The 25,006-nt window shown below is 39.2% G+C and overlaps 1 protein-coding gene across 11 annotated transcripts in view; it reads right to left on the bottom strand.

Annotated features, from left to right (window-relative positions):
• CPEB3 (cytoplasmic polyadenylation element binding protein 3) overlaps nt 1–24,880 on the bottom strand; it is a 79,056-nt gene extending 54,176 nt beyond the window's left edge. For 3 of the 11 annotated variants that reach the window (XM_026799702.2, XM_026799703.2, XM_026799707.2), the window contains exons 1-2: nt 17,153–17,290; nt 15,900–16,810 (exon numbers count right to left, since the gene is read on the bottom strand). In XM_026799702.2, coding sequence (XP_026655503.1) covers nt 15,900–16,810; nt 17,153–17,231 — 990 coding nt within the window. In that variant the 5' untranslated portion in view covers nt 17,232–17,290. Of the gene's footprint in view, nt 1–12,568; nt 13,158–15,899; nt 16,811–17,037; nt 17,292–17,353; nt 17,504–19,299; nt 19,446–24,743 lie in introns of those variants that run through there. The other 8 variants (XM_014275595.3, XM_014275599.3, XM_026799705.2 and 5 more) reach the window with 8 other exon arrangements.
• Nucleotides 24,881–25,006: the final 126 nt, after the last annotated feature.

Here is a 25,006-nt window from a genome sequence, read left to right as displayed (position 1 = left end):
GCAAAAGATTAAGTCCAGCCTGCCCATGTTGGATTGTATTTCTGCTGTGTGCAGACAGCAGCTCCTTCCCTGTTAGCTGCTGGTGTATATGGCAGCATATTTCAGTTCTCAGAATTATCCAGACTTGAAAGAAAGAAAACCAGTTTAGTAATAACAGCTCTTAGAGAAGAGATGCATTCCATAACTTTAAATCCCAGCCCTTCATGGCTGCTATCTCTACATTCATCTATGCCATGGACTTCCTCAAAGTGGACATCAATATAATGAGAAAACACAAATGCATATCAGGATCAGATTTTGAAGAATCACAAAGTGAAATGGACCTTTAGTTGGAGCTGGGTCTCAACTTTCTACCTCTAAATATCTTACTTGTAAGTCTGATAAAAAAATGTCACATCACAGAGTGTCTATAACATTTTACCTAAAAAAAAATCAAAACCAAAGAGTAAGTGCCAAAAATAACTGCAGAGTCAATGCACTAAAATAAAATGAGAAAATATACCAATGTGCATTTTATCTGAATCTTACACTTTGGTGCATATGTATTATGCTAGTCTTTAATTACACAGCCATGATAATGATTCACAAGTCTCCAGTCTCCCTCCAACACACATAATGAACGAGCTTGGGAATGAATCAAAACAGTGCTTTGAAGAGGTCTGTTTATCTCCAGGACAGATGCCTGTGTCACTTACTCCAGGAGATGGCTGAGTTGTAATACATGCATCACCAAATTCCAGGAAGGCAAAAGTAATTTTGAAAGATATTTATGAAACAAATATTACTTAGAAGTACTGAAGTACTGACACATTTGTAACATTTGAAATAAAAAGAACTTTTTCCAATTTGTTGTACCCTGTAACATGGTAGGCTTTGCTCTGATCCCTTCAGACTCACGGCAGGGGCATGTAAGGGCAGGGCATACCCAGCACTACTCCAGGTCCCTCCCAGTAGATACACAAACCTTGTCTTTACTGCTGAGAGGGAAAGATTGAGAATGAGAAAAAAAGATATGACTTCATCACAAATGACAATGTCAAGATCAAATCTATAGCTAGGACCTAACAGGTGAGAAGTAGATCTTAATACAGCCTGATTTCCTCATTAACTCTCAGCTTGAACAGTAGCCCAAAGTAATTGGAACTAATGAGCTACAAAAGGAGATGACTGACCTATCCCATGGCAGAGACACTGACAATATGCATCTTGCTCCAAAACCTGATGCTGTATCATTTTCTTCTGACTCTGCAGAGGATTATGGCAGAAAAGACACTTGAGCATGATTCATTACAGTGCAGTTAAAAAGGGACAAGTTTTTACCCTAAGAATGCATGTCAGCAATCTCATTCATGGTGCCCAAGCCCAGCTATCATCCATAATCAGAATCCTTAACCATGGAATACAAGGTTGCATGTTTTAATCCTTGTTGGCATGGTCATCTACATCCATACCATAAAATACACATGGAGTTGAGAGACACCCCTCAGCTGCATATTTTTTTACTGTGCAAGCAACAAATCCTCAGATATCTTGACCTTCCCAAAGACACATTTCCCTGGGTCTACATATTTCAGTTCACCGACTTCCTACTAAGCTTCCTATATTCTGAGCACTATCTCAGTTCCAGTAATTTATTTCAGCACTCTTCATTTTCATGCTGCCCTAGATTTTTCAGCTTTCTGCACCAGTATGTGGCACAACACAACCCAACTCTGCTGAGCAACAAGATGGCTTCAACTCACAGGAATATTAACTGTTTCCAGAACACCACTACTCCAGTGAGGCTCCCAGGAGTCATCAGAGCCTGACTACGTGACATTACACATAGTATTTTGATCAGAACAATGAGATCTAGGGAACAGCTAAAACTCTTATGGCTTAAACAACTTTCCTATCAATGCAAACTTCTTCACAGGGGTCACTGCTGTGTTATTTTATTTATCCATAAACCTGGATTTGGCTGGACAGGATTGCTGAGCATTGCCAACAAAAGCTGAAGTCAATGGAAGCACAGCTTTGAATAAAGACAGGGTAAAGTGCCAGCACTGTTTCCAACAGGGCTCACTCACTCTGTTCTAGCACCTGCAGCACAGGTAATTAATTACTAAGAACACAAGGAAAACAAGTTTGTCTTGTTTCAGTATCTCAATTCAAAATAGCAAAACCAACAACTGCAAAAAAAAAATTCTGAAGTTTAGCTTGGGACATGCTCAACATGCCATGATGGTGCACGTGAATGATCACATCCAGCACGCTCTAAAGGCTCACTGGGCAGTCCTTCACCCCTCACAGCTTCACATGGATGCCCAATCCCACTTGCATTCTCAGAGAAGTTTTAAAAAGTCCTTCAAAATATAGGAAATCTGACAATATGGTCACCTGGTAAAGTAAAATTATCACTGTCCAAAAGAATTTTAAAAATTGTACATAGCAAGTGTTACTTCCTTTGCAGCTTGGTGCTGGAATGCTGCCAACAACATGACTGACAACCCAGATAGACAGAACTAGAACAACCAGAAATTTCAGTAATTCTTCCTTATATTGGATTTAGTGAAAAATGAAATAAACCAAAACAAATTAGAAGACATAAAATATAGCTAGGATGGAACAATACAGTAAATTTGTCTATGCCCATAGTGAGGTATAACTACTAGCACCAAGTTTTAATGGAATTTTATTTGAATTCCACTTTCTTTTTTACCTTTCCAATTAATTTTTAAGGTGGATTTATTGTGTTCCTTTACTGGAACAAATTGGGGAATGTTTTCTTATGTTGTTGTTGCTCTTGGAGTGTGCACAGAACACATCAATTTCTTATACATTTCTCGTTTTTCAAGATTACCAACTGTAGCAGATTTTATTTTCATAGGTGTTCAGAAGTTCACTGGGCAAAAGGTGAATTTTTTAAAGCCTATTTAGAAGGCTTCTAAGAAAAATAAGGAAGACTAATACACATATAAAATTATATCTTACTGTATAAAGATGATGGAAACATTTCTATGTAATCTGAAAAATAATATTTCAAATTCAAGTTAGTTAGTCATCTTTTGTGTGTTATATAAACTTTCATAGTTAACATGCAAGAACTCAGACTGAATCCAAAAGCCTTGAAAACTTGACCTACTCAAGCAATTTTTCCAGCAAGAAAGGTAAAGTTGTATTCAAACTTTAACAGCCTATAAATTCTGAGTTCTAAAATCTTTTAGTGAAGTGTTTGTAATTTAAATTTTCAGATTAACTAAAAAGCACAGAAATATGAAGAGATACAATCACAATCAGCATTATACAGAATTACAAAAATGAATAAAATTATATTATTTGGTTCAAATGCCCCTTTACTTTGCAGTTGAGATTCCCTTTTTGCACACCTCTAATGTAAATGTTCAAAATATATAGAAGAGAGTTCAGTTTTATAGCTATCACACTCACTAAACTTGACTATCCTGTCGAGTTCCTGAATATTCAATATTTGCTTGCAAAGTGGAGGAAGAAAGTAATTCAATTTCCACTGCATTTTCCTAAAAACAGCTGATAACTTAGTTCTTCTTCCAGTACACATTTTTATAATATGCCAAGCACACTCTACATGATCACTATTGTTATTTCTGCATTCAATGGCAGTCAAGCACCAAGAGTCAAATGCTCCAATGGGGAACACCATCTTTTACCGTGCTTCCATCTTTGCAAACAGAAATATGATCATATAATACAATTACTATTTCAAGCATCATCTTTTGCCATGAAAGCAATTGAACAACATATTTTAAAAACCCAAACAAAATCCCCACAACAACAAATTAAAAAAAAAAAATCAGAAGAATCAACAAAACATCTATTCTTTTTACAGCCATTACACTGCTGTAGGGAATGATCTGCAGACAGTACAACTGACTGAACACTCAGTGACAGGATTTATGTTTAGTCATATTTTGTTCAATGTGATGCTTTAGATAAAAATCTGCTCATCAGTCCTGCTGCTGAATGCATCTCAAAAAGCTGATGTATCCACTTTCTATTATAGTGACTGATTCCAGTAACAAACAGCTCTAACACTTGTAAAATATAGGATTAAAGTAGTTACACCCAAGATGACCATCAATTCACAAAAACAAGCAAGTGGAAAAAAAAGATGTCAGCAGCAGAATTTACAAGCCCATTCATTATACCCTTGAGCTATTAAAATGACATAATTTAACTGGTTCATTGGCCTGCTGTGCAAGAGTTCAGCACTGATAAGTCACCTTTGGGCTTCTACCTCTCTGCTCAGTAGAATGTTGCCTGTGTCCCATTGCAAGGAAAAAGTAACATTGACCTAAGAAATCCTTGCCAGACAAATCAGCACAAGTGCAAACCTCAAATCACAAAATGAAAGCACTGCAGAGCTGCAGAGGAGGAGAGAGTACTGGGGAGGCTACAGCTCAATAATCCCACTCTGCAGGCTGGACCACAGAATGTAAGACTGAATGGACATGTTGTATAAGGAAGCTGTTGTCTCAAAGATGTACAGTCTGTCTGTGGTATGAGAGCATAACGAGACAAAATAGGAGACAGAAAAGAACACAAGCAATCACTGTCAAACAGATCTCTGAGCACCATTGCCCAGTGGCTTCATTTGCTATGGCCACCAAGCAAAGGAGACTCAAGGATTTATCTGAAACTGGTTTTGTCTGCAGTTACTGATCATCAGTGACAAGGAATATATTGGTAAGAGGGGAAAAGAAGTGTCACTGAGATGTTTAAGCATGCAGACAAAATATTGTCTCTCACCCTAAATCATAGTGCTTTTAAGAAAAATGTGACTAACATAACATCTAACTGGCACATTCCATGTCACACTCCTGTTCCATTTCTGTTGTGCTCAGGAAATAGTGCCTCCTAACAAAAATCTTGTAGGTGCCAGAACTCCAGCAGCTATTTCAACAAAAGAGAGATACCACATTTCATCTGCTCACACAGGACAAGATCCTCTCCTACCTAAAGATCTGGAGAACTGAGAGAGGACAGTCATGCTCCATTTGAGAAGAGGAAATGGTACAGTGGGGATTGTTGTTCCTGAGGCCTGGGGGCACTGGGCTATTTACCAATATTTACTCACAGGCCTAAAGCAAGCCAGAAACACTGGCAATGAAAAACAGCTCCCAGAGAAGACAAAGAGGTGATATCACCTTTGCAGTGTGATGTCACTTTGCATCCAGCAGGATTTAAAGAAAAAAATTAACCTATTAGTTGTAATAATGCTTTTAATTACTAATTACTTACCAATTACTCATGTGAACTACCCAAATCCTAACTTTATACCATTATATAGCACGATTAATATGCATGATAATTGTGGCACACAACAACCCACTCTGCCACATTCTTCCTAAGGGGATTGAGAATAGTCAGGTAGCAACTCCTGCCCATCCTAGGACTTTATCAAGGACATAATCCATCACAGAATCCCAAACTGCCTCAGACACCTTCATGTGAAGGAAATAGAATTACAGGCTTTCTCAAGCTGTGCACCTACTTCTAAACACGAGCTGAAAACTCCTGTATGGCCAGTGAGATACCAGGCAAACCTTTTCCTGAAGTGTCATTATGTCAGAAACTCTAATTAAAAAATATTTGCTATTTGATTGTCAGCAAAATTACCTGACAAAGGCTGCATATAGGCAACTGAACAAGCAGGAAAGAGCACACAGCAGCAATCCAAAAACCACTTGTAACATCAAGCTCCACTTAGAGGAAGGAAGGACAAAAGCAGAGCAAAAAAAATGCCAGTCCAAGATTATGTTTTAATTAGAAGCAACTCTTCAGATCAACTATATGCAAGCAATTCCAATTCAGATTAAATTTTACAAATAAAATAATTTTTTCAGTGGCAAGTACTGAATCATTCCACATATGAAAAAAAAGTTCAATTTAATAACAAATTCAGAATTAATTTATTAAATATATTACCTTCATAGGATAATATATTAAAATAGTAACTGAATCATGCTATGCATACTTCCATCTTTTATTGCCTAAGGGGCTTAAAGGCATAGAGGATATGAGGAAAAGAATAACTAATATAAAATGCCTGAACACTTACATTAAAATTCTTTAAAATAACGAGAATAAGAAATTCTTCCCCTTAGATAAGAAGAGGCCATGAGCAGTTGTATTGTCAGGTAGGTGTTATGCATTCAAATTACTGCTGCACATTTGGATTTAATTAAAACAATTCGGAAATCACTTACAAGACACAAGTACAAGTGTGAACAGCCAATTAACCAAAAGGAAACCTTCTTTATGCAGAAATTGAAAACCATATTCATAAGAACAGGAAAAGCATTTTCCTTTTACATCATAAGAGCTATACTGCTTAGCACATGGCAAATTTAGCAAAGATTGCTACAGACAGGAAAAATGAAATAAAAGCCTATTTGATTTGCAACAGAATTCTCTTTTTTTTTTTTTTTTTTTTTGCACAGAGTAATAAAAACTGACAGGCACCTTAAGAAAATATTGCGACAAGGAAAGAACCAGGATGTTCAGCCACTTACACATATTCAGGGAAACTGTAAAAAGGTCAGCATGAATACCGTGGACAACAAATGTCTACAAGAAGTCTAGAAAGACTGAGAAAAAAAATTTAAAACACCAGAAGTCAGGAGAAAATAATGTAGCCTCCATAACTGCTCTTCACATTCATAGAGGAAAATCAGGCAAACAAGGGTAAACAGAGGAGACAGATAAATAGGAAGAGAAAGCAATATCACCTATCCAACTCAGCACCTGATGAGGAGCATGGCAACCTTGTAATCAAAAGGAGCCAGAGTCAGTGAGGCCGTCAGTGGAAGCACTAAAGCCAGTCCAACTCACAATGGCAGCACTGTGATATCTGACCAGCAAAATAAAAATCAAAGAACTGCAACAACTGAAGCAGGATATGAAACTATAGATGACAAACACTGTTTCTAGTTTTTATGACTGAAATTCAAGGATTTCGTCCCTTACAAAGCACAGTGCAAAAATAACGTAGCATTATGCATTGTTGACACAATACCCTGGAAAAGGTGGTTCCTGCTTCTTGAAAGAGTAGGACATGGCTGATCTAACAAGGACTTCCACAGAGCATTTCACATGCTGCTGCAGGCAAAGTGACCACACAAATGGAAACAAAAAAGTAACCTGTGCAATTGAGGTAAGAAAGAAAATGGCAAAACGGGAAAGAACTGCTAGTGCCCAAGAGAATCTGCTAAAGAAGTATAAATAATGCAGTTTCTCAAGGGTAAATCTTGAGACCAGTTTCTTTGAGATCACTTGAGATACTTGAAATGAGTAATATTGGTTATTAAAGTAGAAACATAATAATAATATTTACAAGACTTCATCAACCCAGAAGAGAGAAGCTCATCATACAAAAAGAGCTGAAGAATTGCAGCAAAGCAGACTGATACTTAATAGCACTAACTACAAGGTCATGACCTCAAGAACTCAATCTTCACCATCAAGTAGGACCTCATCAATCAGTAAGAGTGACACAGAAAACAGAAATACAGGAGTTTTTTAGTTGATTTCTGGACAATTATAAATCACATATATAAATGTTGTATGTGAAAAGGTAAACAAAATTGTAGGTTGTATGAAAAACGATGCATTTCATATGATTGCCTTTTGAATCTGTGCATGCCTGTATTCATAAAAAAAGTTCTTCTCATTGTGTTTGTTCTTTTAAATTGATTCTCCTTGCTCTACATGTCCAGCAGAGCCAAGGACTGAGCTATATTTTGAGACATTCACCAGTTCATGTTTATATTTGAACAAAGCTACTGTGCAAGGAAAATGATTTGCAAGAAAACTTTGCAGTTCCTATACAAAAGTGAAGCCTTTAAAAAAACCTGTAAAATTAACTACAATCCATTTTCAAGTGGTTTTGAATGGCATACACAACAGCAGGTACTTCTCCCTTGCCTAGAAAGAAAGAAATGTTATGTAAGTAATCTACTACTCAGTAAAACCATGTCAGAAGAGTGTGTTTCTGTTTAGACAAGGGAGGTGAGACTGTCTGCAGAAACTTGCATCAAAACCATGTCAGAAGAGTGTGTTTCTGTTTAGACAAGGGAGGTGAGACTGTCTGCAGAAACTTGCATCACCTGTAAAATCTGCTGAGAATTATGGCTGATTTCTGTACTCAGAAGTCACAGGTACAGCTTCACATACTTGCAACCAAAAGCAGCAGGAGCCACCCACCTGAGGACCCTCACCACTCAATGTTCAATCTGGTCCAACCTTTTCAAGATTTTATTTGCAGAAAATCTCACCCGCAGAAAGTGCATGGGCATATGGTCATGTTGCATTGCTGTATTTGAAAATGCCATAGCTCCCCTCCATTCTGTACTATAAAAGTCCTACTTTTTCTTCTTCCTGACTTTTGTTTTCTCTACTCTCTTGTTCTTTCTTGGTCTTCCTGCCACACAGTCAGCTGCTACTTCAGGCTTTGTGAGTTTTAAGAAAAACCCTGTCAGAGGTCTCACTGTTCTCAATTTTTTTTCTATTGTCACAGAAAGAAACAATACGATCCTGGAGAGAATACATGAGCAAGAGAGTTCTTTAGTGAGGTGAAATAATTAGGTCAGACTGTTGTGGGCATCATGATTCAAAACTAGAAGTTATCTTTATAAGTAGTTAAAAAAAATTCAAACCCACAAAGAGTGCTATAAACATTTTACACACTTGGTTATTACACACCTTAACATTTGCTAAGCACATCAATGGATGACATTAGATTTGCTTATAAGCCATCTGTTACCATGCTAACAATCAGTTAATACATAAATAATTTGTTAACCCTTTACAAATGTTAAGGTCATGCAGTAAATGGGAGTAACATTAGCTACCTCCATGTTAATTCATTAATGCTTTAAACTCATCTCTTTCACAAAGCAAGATACTTCAGCAGAATGAAGCAGCAACTTTCAACAAGGAATTAGGAAATTTTCATTTAATCCAAAACAATATTTAACCACTCAAGTGTTTTAAAACAAAATGTTTGCTCTATTTATTTCAGCAATTTTGAGAAGAAGCTTCAATTCCAAAGACTTTCTTTAGGAAATTATTCTTACTTGCAAAAAAGAGCCTCAGTCAGAGAATAAAACCCGGAGAGCTTTGGTGGGTGAATTTCTTTGTTGTCTGACATTTCTCATTAAATGATCAGCTTTAAGTTGCCTACAGTGTTGCCAAAAATAACTTTTTAGGATGAATCTTTTTAAGCTGAGCACCTTCACAACAATTCTACATCAGAAAGGTGAATTTCACAAGAAAATCCATTTATGGCTATGACATAAAAAAAATCATATATAAAAAGTCCATGAAAAAGCCATAATGAATGCTTTTCTCATTCATGTCAGAAGTGGCTCTTTGTCAATCTGTGTGAAAATCCATCCCAAGCCAAACATTTTCAAAGCTCAGTTTGGGCATGGGGAAAGAAAATCAGTTCTGCATGTTCAGACTAAGTTATCACTTGGTTAAAATGTCTAAATTTCTAGAATTCAGAACTTCTAGCCAGTATTTCTGAAAATTCCATTCTCCTTGAATTTGATTAAACCTACTTTTAAAACCCCTCATGCTATTAATTTTGCACAGGACTAAGTGAACACAACTACAGGGATTTATTGGGCTTTCCTCTGTAACCTGAAGCTTTGACACCGAAAGTGGAATAGGGGAGGCCAACTCAAATGAGAAGCCTCATTGAAAAAAAGAATCAAAATTCAGGAGTAGGAAGAAATAGATGTTTGAAAGCAGCTGAACAATTCAAGAGTGGATAAAACAAAGCAAATGGGCCATGCCAACTGAAACCTATTGACAGTGCTCTGTACACATAATTTTCATTAACTTTGTTAAATCAAGAACAAAGATTAGAGTTGATCAAAAGCTTCTTAACTTGGGTGATGAATCACATGAAGTTTATCACTCTAACATGCAACAGAATCTGTGTTTTGCTTAAGTGGTATATTTAGACTCCAGGAATTTAAAAGAAAAGTGTTGCAAATTCTCACAAACAGAAAAAATACTTAGGAAGAGCAGGAGTAATTCTCCAGAATCTTGAATATGCACAGAGAAAAACATACACAGTTGAAGGAAAAGTTGGTATCAAAGCAATTAAATATTTTGCTTCTTTTCTCTTCCCTGATGAAAAATTCTTAATTCCTGAGTATTTGCTATGTAGCATGAACTGAATATTTTCACAGGAACCAATTTGTTGTCTTCAATTTTTCATGCCCAACTTGAGATTCACAGAAACAGCAAACTTAAGAGACTGCAGTGGATGTTCTGTGTTCAAAGACCTATTTTCTAAATGTTTCAGAAAAAAACTATGATTTTTTTTTTAGTCTTCTCAGATTGAGCATTGAGAAGAAAATGAATTTCCCAAACTCTGTGCACCTTATTTGCCTCTGCAGAATGAACTTCACATCATGCCTTCTAACACTTGTGACAAAGCAGATCAGTATCTACCCTGATTGGCACAGTGCTTCTCTCCTGTAAGATCTTAGAAAAATTGACAACTCTGTCTCTGCAATGAGCTTGAGAAACACGCAATGAAGGGACAAAGCCACTTTTCCACAACAAGGAGGAAAAGGGAGACATCAATTACTTGTGATTTACAAATCTACTCATAGCTTGTAGGAAAAGGCAGAATCATGTAACTGAAACTTAAGGAAATGAAAATGTTGACCAAGTCTGAACAAACACAAGCAAAGTTTCTGTGACTTTTCACAACTTGCATTTTTAAAATTCTAAAACTTACACATATTAATAAAATGATTACACAAATGAAGACCTAATTCTATATACAAAAATTTTACATTCTTCTAACTACTGAGACAACTGCTTAGTACCAGCATGTGCAAGCATTCTAACAACTGCTTAAAAGTAATCTTTTTGTGAAACATGGAAAAATTGGATTTAAAAAAATCATGAAACAGAACACGGCAGTGCTACCTAAATTTAGGTACAGAACATTTAAGATCTCACAATAGCCAAAAAACTGTGAAGTCTAGAATAGAAGCAAAATTCAGATGTGTTCTGTTTAATGTAAGATCATTTTTGAACTTTAAACTAAACAGCGCTATATTTTAGCTTCCCCTTAGTATAGGTCTACTAGAAATTACTCTTGAGTGACCTTCATGAAAGGAGAGCTATTTTACCAACTGCTAACAAATGGAAATATTCATCATTCACTCAGCAAACTCTTTTTTCCTTGAAGAACCACTGGAACCTGAAAACGCTCCTTTTCCAGCTCTCTCTTCCTCTTACATTCCATTCACAAAAGCAGTCTAGGCAAATAGATGAAAACTGGCAGAGATGATCCAAGAGGGGAAATTGCAATATTAGCTCCATGCTCTTCTCCTTCCCTTCTACTGTTCCTCTCAAAGACAGATAAATCCTCTATCAAATTTTTAAGACAGAATTGTTGATTCACTGTTTGATATTAATACTTTTAATGTTTTTAAGGAAGTCCTGTCTGTGTACAGAGCTGATGAGAACATCAGCTGCCTACTGAACTCAGACCTTTGCTCTACCTTCACTAACTCTGACAGATTAACCAGTATTGATTACTTAAAAATCAAAATTCTGATCAATAAGCAATTAGTGCTCAATCATCATACTTTGAATATAAAACAGTCATAGTTTTTTTTGTACCATTACTGTTTTAGTTAATTTGAACATGCAGACATTAACCATGTCAAGAAGCTAGAGCCCAGAATGAAATTTAGACTAAAGAAATATAGTGTTTTAAAAATTAATCTTTAAATAGACTTATTACATAGTTGCATTCAACTATTTCTCACTGAAAAAACCCTCTAGATTTAAAAAAGGTTTTTAAAATTAGTCACCAGAGTGTATCAGTCAGTAAAACTTCTTTACTCATAAACACAGAACATTAATTGTTACACTCATGAATGATCCAATATTTGAACTCTACATTTATACAGATATATGCACTGATATTTAAACACAAACTCATTGCATGCTAGAATTGGCATTTAGTTTAAGCATGAAACATTGAAAATTCCTAAATTTAGCTTATAATTTTATCTGGTCCAGACTAATTCCAATTGAAAACAATGAAGAAAAAACACCAAAACACTTGCCCAAAAATCCTCTCTCAGTCTCCCTGCAAAAGATAGCATGTTAAAACTATCTTTATACACAATAAACACCACCTTTTTTATTTCTGCTAGAGAAATATTTATCAGTAAAGCTGCCAAGAATGGTTTGATGCACACCAGAATCTTCAGAGCACAAACTGCAACGCATTTTTTTTCTAAAGAACATTACTTGGAAAACAGCAAAACTCAGCACAGTTTCTGGAAAATTGTTACAGTGTTGCTATAATTAAAAATCCACAAGGTAGACATACTTAATTAGAATACTGGTCTGCAAACATTTAATTCCTTCTCTATCTTCCCTGCAAAGGGAATTTCTTATCCTTGCCTCCAAGGGTCTATTTCAGGCACTATCAATCCTCCTAACCCCACAAGCTGTGTCCCAATATCTTCACATGGCCAAAAGCCAAAAGCAATACACCATTTACCTGAGAGAAGAGAGGGGTGAGAGAAGCAGGAGATGCCAACAGCTCTGCACAAGCCCCAGCCCTCTGCTGGAAAATGGAGCGGAGCCAGTGCCGGGAGAGCGCGGCCCAGGGACAATCAGTTAATGCCAGCCCCGGATGGCAGAGCTGAGGATCACCTCACACAACAGCAAACACCACTGCCTGCCACACCACAGCCAGAGACCCTCGCCTGAACCACTCAGGAGCCAAAAGCTACTCAGGAGAACAAACTGACCATGCGTTTGTATTTCCTCTCTGGCCTAGTTCCACACCCGTTCCCATGATCTCGTCTCCAGCTCTTACTTGCTACATCACATTTCATTCCAGACTGATCACTTTTTTACCTTTCAACTAGCAGCTTTGTATCTCCATTTTTAAAATACCTACATTGCAATTGATTTTTCCCAGGAAGTGTATGAATGTAGTCTCCCTCAAAGTATTTTTAGTGGCCTTTCCACACCAATCACAAGGCAAACACCAGAGTTCCTACCAAGTCGTATTTAAATCTTCTGATATGTTCTGCAGCACAACTCCTTGGGACAGACACCAACTGGTTTTGACATACAAGATGCACTATAGAATTACTCAAAGTAAGGGATGAAAATATATAGCATATTTCTTTATACACATGTCTTAAGAGAAATATTTTCAAATAGAACATTTTTTCCTAGAACAAGATATATCAATAGCTGAGTATCAACTATTTTCAAATATTATAGACTCAGAACACAATCTCAGTTACAGATCTTTTCTGGTCAAAATTTGTGATGACTGCAAAGACCTGAACTACAAAATGGCCCTCCCTGATGTGAAACAGTGAACATATTAATAGTTTTCTTCTTTCTTAGAAAGCCTAATAATCCTAACATAACAGGTTAACACAAAGAACTTGCTAGTGTGCATAAGTGTGCTGCTAGGAAATTTACTGGAAGGTATTTCTAAAGTTGCTCAAAACCACACAGCTATGGAGGGTGGCAGATGTAAACGGATAAACCTGCCAGAACTACTTGATAGTGCTGACAAGCAGAACTTACTGTGTCAACATATTGCCCAGTTTAGGGGTGGGGGGAAGAAGAAAAATGACAACCAGAACCTTGGCAGCAAATATTAAACTCTTAATTTGAATTTCATTTTTATCAGTGCAACTAAACAGTCGCCTCCTACCAATACTATGGTTTCAAGATGTCTTTGGCATTTCATTAAGTACAGCAGCAATCAACAGTAACCCAGACTACAGTTTTTAATAAGCAAAATTCAGCAGCTTGTATTAAAGAAAAAAAAAAGGAGCCTAATAGGGAAAAAAAAAATACAAGTGTTCTGAGTCTCTGAAATCAGACTGTAATACCAGCTGGTGCTTAGAATAGCCTACGCATTTGCTTTCAGTTGAACATGAAAATACCAGGTTAAATCCACAGAGAAGAAAACAAGTTTCCAATTTACATATTGGCTAATACTTTAGCTTTTTTGAAACCTTAATTTTAAAATCAAAAGAACTTTTCTTTAAAAGCAGTTAGCTATTTTTTCCTTGTGATGAGTAAATATCTGCCAGTTCAATTTGTGACAATTTACAGTCACAATAATAAAGTTCTGTATTCATTAAAGATGTATCTCACTAACCAAACCACAGAAATAAGACCATTTACTGTTGTTTTCACTACTAATTGAAATATACCAAGATTTGTAATGTCTTACATGTAGACAATTCAGAATACTTGTAAATTGAAACACATTTCTCACTCCTAAAAAAATGACTGGGAGCTATTAGCTTTTATGGTGCTGTGCTCTGTGCAACATAGTATTTACAGCAGGCATATTGTGCCTAAAGTGTAATCTTCCTCCAGCCTTCAGTGCTTCAGAGACATTAACCAGCAGCTCACCAGAAGCCACCCCACCTTCATTTAGGGCAGCCAATAAAAAAATTGCAACTCTCCCTTTAAACAGAATGAAGCAGCAAAATGAAATTTCAGGGCTGACTATAAGATGTCCTCTTTGAATAGGTTCGGAAAGTGAATATATTTTACTTCAACAGTCTCCTAAAATAATGGGGGTGGGGATGCATTTGTTTGATTTCTTTTTTTCACTGTGTTTCTAAAACTAAAGTGTCGATCTGAATGCTATTCTTAACAAACTGATAAGTTAAAGATGTTTGAGAGTTCATATTTCTTGAGAAAACAACTACCTAAAGAGCAAGCCTATATGAATGATTTAACTGTATTTCAAAACAGAAAATTTTGACTTGTCGGACACCAAAACAGCTAACCTAGAAAAGGTCTGAGATTCACTTCACCTAGTATAGATATAACTGCAAGTGCAAGCTCTGCTTTTTTTCAACTTAAAATGGATTTCACACCATGACAGGTTTCATTCTGCATTAAAATTGCAAATCTTCCATTTGGCCCAGTTTCAGCTGCAATTGATCTGCTTTGTCGTCATAGATTTAAAAAAAAAACCAGTGAAGGGCACTGCAGCTTTAAATATTTCAGAGCTATGTAGCTAGTAAATAGACTCCATTGCAATATGGCTCTGAAGGTCGTGTCCTATTGTCTCTTTTCTCTGCAAATATTCTGAACAGCATAAAATGCTTTATTTTATACAATACTTTCCTGCCATTTCTAAATCATGTCAATTGTATCAGGCATTTCCTTACTGGAAAGGACAGATACGCCACTCTTTCCACACACACCCACGCTGCTTCGAGATGTATTCAAAACGTCCACTGTGAATCTAACAGCAGGGTGGACGTGTTGGATGTACACAGCTTTTCATATGGACGCCTTATGTGAGCAGGCTCCCTGTTAAATCCCACCACAACATAAGGACAATTAGTTATTGCAGTGGTGATAAAATAATTAACTGAATTTCAGGTCAAGAAACATCTTTGGTTAAAATTAACAGCCCAGTTAGAAAACTGAACCAGCAATTTCCACATCTCAGCTTTCTCACATATGGGAGAATAGGAAAAAAAAATTCTAACACAGCACCAAGGGAACACAGTCTGCCGAACCTGTTTTTCATGAAGGCTACTACCTTTCAGATGCTAAAAAAAGAGCAAAAAACAACAACAAAAATGGCCATACACCACATTTAACAACAAGGTACAAGAAAAATTAGATTTTAAACCTCAAGCTAGAACTGGAAATCTTCGTGAATGCACTCCTTAGGTTCAACCCCACTTCTTTCTCATAAGGTGACTATCTGGTGAAAATATGAGTTCTGGAGATGCCACTCAGAACAGTAACATGAAACACAGCCCTATGAAAAACAGAAATCTGTGATAGCTGTCATCATGCAAAAGGTGTGTGTAGTCATTTACCTGAAAAGGCAACAGATTGTTGCCGTTGTCCGTCCTGAACGCGTTGTCTTCCATCCAGGATTTGGGGGTTAAGGGTGCAGCCCGTGGGAACTTCGGAGGGGCAATGACATTGCTGGAGAAGGGTTTTTTAAGGGGTGAAATGGGATTGAGGGGGGAGGGCACGCCGACTCCCACTCCCACGCCAACCCCCACTCCAACTGCCCTTCGAGGGTCCCTACCAGCCTGCAGCCCACCCCAAGGGTTGGAAGGTGTACTCCAAGCCGCGTTTTGATGGTTATTCCAGCTGGAGGAGGAAGAAGAAGAGGCAGAGGAGGAAGACGGTTTGCTGGTCATGATGGGCTGATGGCTGTAAGCAGCATTTCTCTGGGCGAAAGGTGCCTGGTTAGGGCTCACAGGTGACCTCCGCTGCTGCTGCTGCTGCTGAGCTTGCTGCTGCTGCTGCTGATGTTGGTGGTGTTGAGTCTGAGCTAGGCCAATCTGAGGTGAGAAAGTGCCACCAAATACAGGGTTGACATGGTGTGGAAAATTCTGGAAAAGCATTGTCCCATTGACTGGAGTAATCCCTTGGAAAAAGCTATCATCCACCGTGTTTGTGGTCCCCGTAGACCAGGTGCTGCCAAACGAGGGAGACAAGGAGGTGCCGGCTGCAGGTTCTTGTTGAGGCTGGTGAAAGCTCAAGCCAGGCAAAATGGGAGACTCCATCTGCATCTTCTCCTTGCTATTTTGGGAAGGAGCCGATGTGCCGATACTAGTCACTGAACTGTTGTCTTCTGGTTTGGGTGTCTCCGACGAGATGGGTGTAGAGGGGGCTTCTGCTGAGTTTGGATCTTGCTGCTGCTGCTGCTGCCGCTGCTGCTGGGGCTGGGCTTTGCTTTTGTCCATCAGTAAATCATCCTGCATGGTTTGCGCAGCTGAAACAGTAGGGGAAAAAGCCACAAAGACAGATTATTAACATTGTCATTCATACCACAAGCCAGTCTGTTTTAATCATTTGCCGGCCAAAAATCTCGTCCTATTGCTAGTACTATGCTACAGCATATTGCAAGGCAAACCCGTAATCTTCCCCCTCCCCCATTTAGGAATATGTAACCTTTGATCGTGCTAGATTGCCCTTAAAATATTTTTTAAGATGCTTCACCCTTTTTGATGCCTTGTTTCCCTTCAGTCTAAATGAGAGATGTGCTTATAGGGCAGAGATATACAGCAATTTCGCCACGTCTCTTTTCTCTTACACCGGAACTCAGAGCTCTCACCCTGCAATGAGAAACTGATTCTGGTTCCTGTTTTTCCAAGCACCCTCCTCCTCCACCTCCTCCCCCTGGTTATTTGCATACGTCAATAAATACTGCTGCGTCCTTCAGCAAGGTTAAAAAGACACCGGTCTTCGCTCTTCTCCACCCCCTTTTCTATTAGGGGACCTTTAAAGGAGCCGGGTACCGATTTCCCTTAATTACCAAGCAAGCTGGCAGTGATTGGGCTTTATGGGAGCCCAGGCGCGCAGGGACGCGGGCTGATACGGGAGCGGCTCCGCTCGCTGCACAATCGCTTCCTGCCGGCTCCGGCAGCCCGGGCGATGGCACCGCCGGGAAGGGGGGCCGGGGGCGGGGACACTCCGCGTACAAAGCCACCGAGGGGTGTCACATTTGCCTTCGGTGACCTTACGATCTCTCCGCGTAAAACGCTATTTTACATCAAAGCAGTCCTTTACTTGAAGGTACAGCTATCTACTCGCTCTATTTATAAACATACCCGCTCTATTTATACACATACATATGAAATCATCGGTGATTTCTCCATTAGAAAACCCTAAGGTCAAAATCAGCAGATTGGGGAGGTATTATTAGACTATGATCTTTCTAATGCTTTCAAATGAAATCTAAAACCAGGAAAAATCGAAATTTTTACACTATAGACATGCTGCATGTTGAAAATCATCTTTATATGCACAAGACAAAGACTAGAGACGCAAATTATTTGCTAAATCAATACATAAGTTTAAACTTCAGAAAGGAAATATATATGGAATGGTTGAGGCTTATATCTGCTAGAAAAGGTGTTCCATATGAAACAGGGCAGATCATATAATGTTATAATTATTTTGAGACCCAATAGTATTAATACAATACAGACATCAATGAACAGCAATTGTATGAAATTACATCAGGAACCTCCACATTTTGCAGGCTTTTTGTCAATGGAGAGATAATTCTAAATCTCAGAAGTATTTTAAATGAGCCCCAAATCACTTTAATTGAGTAATTATACCAAAGATGGCCATTGCTGAATATCTAACTGCATTGCTATTGAGTTAATCATATGACATTTACATTGCATTTCGTAGGATTGTTTTTGTATTGCAACAATGTAAAGCCAAATCAATTAACTGTTTAAGAAAGGCAGCAAAGTGTGAAACTGTCAACACTGTCCTTTCTGACATCAAATGATCCAGGTGTACCTTGCATTTTTTGTTCTTTCCTTTAAATATTTACTGAGGCATGCACACACATTTTAGTTAAAATGAATTCCAGGAGAGGTTTCTGGTTTCTAGCAAGTTCCTGCTAGTGCTGCCCCTGAATTACCAGTTCAGTATGTAAAGGGAGCAGCAAGGCTTCCTGAGCAGACCATGCTGTGAGACCACATGAAGCTCCTAAGGACGGGGTAAACCATTGCATCTGTTCCAGGCAGCGCTGCTGCTGCTGCTGGGAGTGCAGAAAACCTTGCAAGGCGTTTTAAAGCAACACTGCAGTAAAGCACAATACACCAAGCTCTGCCTGTGTAACTTTCCATTAGCTTCACTCCTACCCACATCACTATTACTGCTCAGGCTACATAAAACTACTGATGACTCCACATCAGAGGGAGAAAAGGATTATGTTTATCCCTCTCCCCTGGGTCTGACCTATCAGTATAAAAATACATTTAGAGAGAAAAACATAGCAGCTGAAATGTTAAAATTCTGTCGTCAATAAAGTTATATTTAAATGAGTTAGTCACCAGGTTATCTATAGTGGCTAATACAGCAGTTGCTTCAAATATGTACCTTGACTTAGCTAGCTGGTTTTGAACTTTATCCTAAGGACTGTGATTCATATTCCCTTCCATATTGCTTCTTAAAGGCAAAAATCACTGCACCGTTCAACCCTCTTGTCAAGGTCAAGACCTTCCTTTAATGAATGAAGCCAGTCCAAATGAAAAAACACTGGTTAATAAGTGACTTTGACAGCCAGGCCAGCCACTGCCTAATGTGGGACTAGTATGCAGTACTCTTGATTATTTGGTGTAAGTATTTGTACAAATTTACAATCCAGTACAGGAAAATCTAAATCCCCACAGCAATACCAGATCCATTTGCATGCAGAAACCCACGCAGCCAACACAGAAATGGTTAAGGAACAGTTACCTTTGGATTTTCTGTATTTAAAGATCAACAAAAGGACAGTATATTTATTTTCTTCTTTCAGGTTTGGTATATGTGAATAGTCGACCAGACAGGCAAGAGCACTTTGACAACTGGAAGCTTTCAGCGCATGCTCTCCCAAGGAATCATGGGGTTTGAAGTCTTAGCACAGACAGCATTTCACTGCTGCTTCCTGAAAGGAAGGGAGCTCGACAGGAAAAAAATATGTGCACACTCCCTCTTCCCAGGGAAAACTGCTGCGATCTGAATCATCACGTCTGAGGAAATATCTGTCAGACTGAGCTGAAAATGACTAACTAAATGTGAGCTTTTAAATAGTCTGATTTAGAAGCCCAGATCAAATAGCCACCTATTCAGAACAACTGCTAGACAAAGAAATAGTTCCAGTATTTCCACACTTCCCTTACAAACTCCTAGCATAAGAAATTAATTATAAGTTCATACCAGCTATAAAGTTTACAGCTATTACAAAGGAAATTCTGCCACGTTGCTTAGCTGAAGAATATATTAAATAATCATGTGTCATAATATAATTTCTAAATATATTCTGAAACTCAAACACAAATAGGTCAAGTATGAAAATTTAAAAAGAAATCAAAATCAGTACACAGGTGAAAAGTTGCACTATTTGAATAGTTTCCCATTTTCAAGTTACAACTTTTTTATTACTGAGTTGTTACTACACTGAAAATTCCACCAAAAAAAAAAAAACAACCAAAAACAACAACAACAACAAAAAGCGGCTGCTCAGAAGAAAATCAAGGTGTGAATGTTACTATTTAACATTCCATCTATTCTGTACATGGTGGTGCCACACTTCACCTCCCTCCCTTTCACTACTATCTACATATCTCCAGCCCTCACATCAATACACAGCCTGACAGGAGTTTCTCTCATAAGATATTAATATAGTGATCATTAATGTAGGTTGGGTAAAATTTTCAGAATTTCATTCACTGGCACTTGGTGCTCTGTTTTGCACTAGTCCATGAATTATTCTGCATATTTATTCTGGGTAATTCATAATACTAATTATTCAGACCAAATAGTAATACTCATAAGGAAATACATCGTTGAAATGAGAAGTGTGAAAATAACAGTGTTTAATAAAAGTGCAGGCTGATTTTCCAAGGATGAAATATGCACAGCTTTGTGCATGAAAGAGAGATGACTAAAGCTGAAAAAGATAAATTAGGGCAGTTGAAAGTGAGTTGTCCTAACACTTACATCTCTGCTTTCTGCACTCTGGTTATGTTGGACTGGATGGTCTGCCTGCCCTAAATCAACTCTGTAATTAAGAATTTCTCAACACTTGCTCTAACCTGTTTGTGCCACTCTGAATCATTCAAGGCAGCAAAGCTGTTTTCTTACAGCAACAGAAAACACTTAACCCTGTGAACTGTCCCTCCTGTCACAGGGCTGGCTCCAGGCACTCTATGCCCCTCCTTTATGTCCCTATTCACTTGGGGGTTATTGCTTTTCAGATGATTTCGGGATCCACATGCAAGGGACCGTTTCTGTTGGTTCTTCCCAGGAGACAGTTTCACTTCATAGATCAATCATTAGGATAAGGAAAAAGCACTCCAGAACCAAAGAAAATCAAGATATAAAGACAGTTTTTGATCAACTAGCCACTAGAAGGAAACAATTTTTTTTCTGTTTCTAGCAACCAACTCCCTCATAACTGGAAGTTAAAAGATAGTAATGGCAGCTGAATCAGAACACAGGAGCTTAATTCAATCTGGTATATGAACTACTTGACCTGGGCCAGTTCCAAAGAAACAAATGTAAGAAAGGCCCAAAATAAGCCAAGCTAATTCAATTAACATTGTATAAGGTGTATTTTTATTTTAAGCAATTCATTATGAAGCAATTTAAGCCTCTTTAAGCCTCCTGTGACTCACAAACCATGCTAGCTTTTTTGAGAGAAAGTGACTATTCCAACTAGCTTGAAGGTTAAAATGAAGTGTTACAGTACTGGAAAAACCCCCAAGTTTTATTGTAGAAACATGTTTTTGACTTGTATTAGTTTCACTTTAGACTACTTGAGGGCTACTTGAAAAAGACCTAACTGATCTAGTAATTTAATTTGACATATTACTATCATAGCAGATAACATACGGATTTGCCAAAATATAGAATATTCCTATATTGCCAGGTTACATAGCTTTGTTTTAAACAGCAAATAATTCCCACAGTTTTAATACTGCCAGGTCAGAAGGACCATATTAAGGTACAGCTCCTTCCCTATTTGTCCTCTTTTCCAGGCCTCCCTGGAACAGTCATATATACATACATATTTAATCTACTTCCATGTCATTCTTTCAGTACTTGCTTGTCAACTTCTTTATTAAGCTTAAATCTGTTTAAATTTGTTATCAAACCATTTAGTATTTTTAAAAGTTTATATTTTGTAGTAAGTCCAATAACCAATTTTAGGGCTCTATTTTGAGCCCTCAATAGCTTATATTTGGTGATTTTCATTAAGTTCTGTACTTGCCTTCGACTGCGCAGTTTTACTGAATTTACTTAAAATGGCTGCTACCTGCAGTCAGTGTCTGGGAGCTGAGCCTGGCAGAGCTCCAGCAAGAGCAGCCACTCTCCCTCACTCTGCACTGGCCAAACAGAGCCTGCTCCCAGGAGAGTTCTCTGGGCTCAAATGCAGCCACTCTCTGCCAGGTGCAGGTAAGAGATGGCAGAGTGAGGCGGAGTGCAGCCAACATCACAGAAATGGAAGGAAGAAACAAAGAAGGATCTATGGAGGGATGATATAGGGAGCAGTAGTTGAAAAATGAAAACAAAATGCAAGAGGCAATCTGAGATTTACAGTGGAAATTGCCAATGCAAAGAAGGAAGCATAAAGAACAAAAAGAAAAAAAAAGAGAGAGAAAAGGGGGATGAGGGAGAGTGAAGGAAGAGATTGTAGGGAGAATAAAAAGCAAGCATTTAAATAGAGCAGCTGCATATCCAGTCTTGTTAAGGAGAATAGAGAAGGATAAAATGACAATTCTTGCTCTGTCTAGGAATAAGGAAGTAGTTTTTGACAAATTTAAAACCAGTTAGTTTTATATGTATTTTGGGATCACACTTTGATTCTGGAAGGAGCAGAAAAGGAACATATACCCCAAGCTGGCCAACAGTTTCCTCAAATCAGTTTTTGGATTTCAAAATCTTTATGCTATTTATGGAATGTTCAGGGGTCTACTGCTATAGAATGCTTTGGGTTGTAAGGGACCTTCAAAGCTCCTCTAGTCCAACCTCCTTGCAATAAGGGATGTCTTCAACCAGATCAGGTTGCTTAACCTGACCTTAAATGTTTCCAGGCACAAGGAATCCACCCTCTCTCTGGACAACCTGTGCCAGTGCTTTACCACCCTCATAGTAAAAGATGTGTTCCTTATGTTCAATCTAAATCTGCCATCCTTTAGTCTGAAACCACTAAAGCTTGTCCAATTATGCTTTTATGTACCCTATTACATTTTTATTTTTCATGTTTGGAAAAAAAAAATTAAATTAAAAAGGTCCAAACCTACCAAGTATTCACTATTTGATCTGATATTCAAGTTTTGTCCATTCCAGTCTTGTAGAGCAAATTAGCCACCTTTGTTACAGATGGTGGCCTCAAATGGTAGCCAAGTGATCCTGGGTTCTAGCTCCAGTTCTCCAGGTAAATATTCTTCACAGCTATTATTAGCCACTATGACCTTTATCATAAATGGCAGGCAACCAGCATATCCTTTCAACACCAAAGCAAAAATACAGAAACTGCACAAACCACATACTCCTAGAAATAAAACCAGCTTCCCTCTTGCAATTGTAACACTTGAGAATAAATATAAAAAACCCTAAGCTAGGCTAGCCTAGCTGCTCAATGTACTGGCCAATAGGCAATGAGCTTAATCCAGACCAAGAATAGGAACCAGAAAATCTTGATATCCAATATTGCTCTTACATGCCACGGACAGCTGTAATTGGGACAGTGTGTATTAGGATCTCTTCCAGGAGGTCATGCCCATGTAGTTTAGTCAGCCCACTGTACATCCAACACTCCTCAGCAGTGGTAGCAACACTGAATTTTATGGTCCCAAAAATAAGAGCAAAATACATTTTCTGGGAGAGAATGTCAATGCCTTCTTCCTATCTGTTTTTATACCTCTTGTAAGGAACGTTTACAACTCTGTAAATACTTCAGCATTCCTCTTTATGATATTTGTAGCAATTGGAAAATAAACAACACCCTTACTATTATGCACATAATACTGCTTACAAGTCCAAGTACTTTACACACATTTTGACAACACTTTTCTTTCCCCAAAGACTCTCAAAACCCAACTGATTTGTCCCTAGCTAAGGCAGCACAGTCAAAGAATCCAGTATATTCCCTAAACTTGCCTTCCTATTCCATCTGATGTCTGTTGTCACGTACATGCAAAAGCTTGACCTCAGCCAAGAACAGCTCCAGGTTGATGCAGCTGCACAGCTGCACCCTGGGCTTGGCCCTGTAAATTACAACCTTGAACAGCAACTGCAGGGTAATTTACGCAAGGTAGAGGAACTAGTTTCATATAGCAAATAAGCACTATTCTTTAAAAATATAACATGAAAAGGAAAATGAAAAGTTGATTTTTACTAACTAATCTTTCCAAGAGTCCGTCATGTCACAACAGCCTCTGAAAAACAGGCTATTGCCCTTGCTTCGGGAGCACGACGTGGAGGCAGGAGACAAACACCGACGGTGGAGGTAATTGGAAAGGCAACTTCTTTCCAGATACTATCCACCTCTTTGCTCTAGAAAGGCTCTTCAGCTTCTAAATTTCCACTTTTCCAGATTGTGATGCTCTAAGTTGACTTCTTAACATACAACAAATTCCAAGATCACCTTAGAAGGATTATTTTTTTCCCATCTGGAAGTACACCAACAAAAAAGAGCTTTGCCATTACCACCGGCCGTGCCATCCCTCACCCCACTTGCACATAGAAACCAGTGGTCACCGGGCCTCCATCGAGCACCAAGTGCCACTTACAAGGGCGCTTGTCCTTGTCATCGACAACACCACCACTGAAACGGATTCATTTCCCTTCGCCGTTCCAGCCACCGCCTTTCTGGGCAGCCCGGTCGGGGCTGGCACCGGGCAGGGTCCCCCCGCCCTGAGGGCAGGTCGGGGCCCTGCGGCCGAGCCGAGGCGGGGGCCGCCTGCACCTGTTCGGCAGGGGAGAGAACGGGAGATGCTCCTGCCCGAGGGGGTCCCTGCGGCAGCGGGGAGGGAGCACAGCAGGCGGCCCAGCCTCTCCTTCCTTCCCTCCCTTCCTCCCTCCACCCGTGAGCGGTCCCGGCCGGCGGCGGGGGGCGGCAGGAGGGGCGGCAGCCGCCGGGCGCGGACCTCCCCCCGCAGACCCCGCTCGGTCACCCCGCCGCGCTCCCGTACCTGCCCCGCGCGCGGAGCCGGGCAGCGACTGCGCGACGGCGGCGGCGAGGAGAGACATGGGCAGGGCAGGGGGAGCGCCCCGCCGGACCTTTAAACCCGCGCCGGCGGCGGGACTACAGCTCCCAGCGGCGGCAGGACTGCGGCGGCACCGCGGCGGGACTACAGCGGGACTACAGCTCCCAGCGCTCCCGGCGCTCCGGGCACGGGCTCGAGCCCTGCCCTTGGCGCAGGCGCGCTGCGGGGCCGGGCGGCGGTGACGGCGG

Source organism: Zonotrichia albicollis, chromosome 7 (genome assembly GCF_047830755.1).
Source record: "Zonotrichia albicollis isolate bZonAlb1 chromosome 7, bZonAlb1.hap1, whole genome shotgun sequence".
Lineage (NCBI taxonomy): Eukaryota > Metazoa > Chordata > Aves > Passeriformes > Passerellidae > Zonotrichia > Zonotrichia albicollis.
This window is presented reverse-complemented; position numbering and strand designations above follow the sequence as displayed.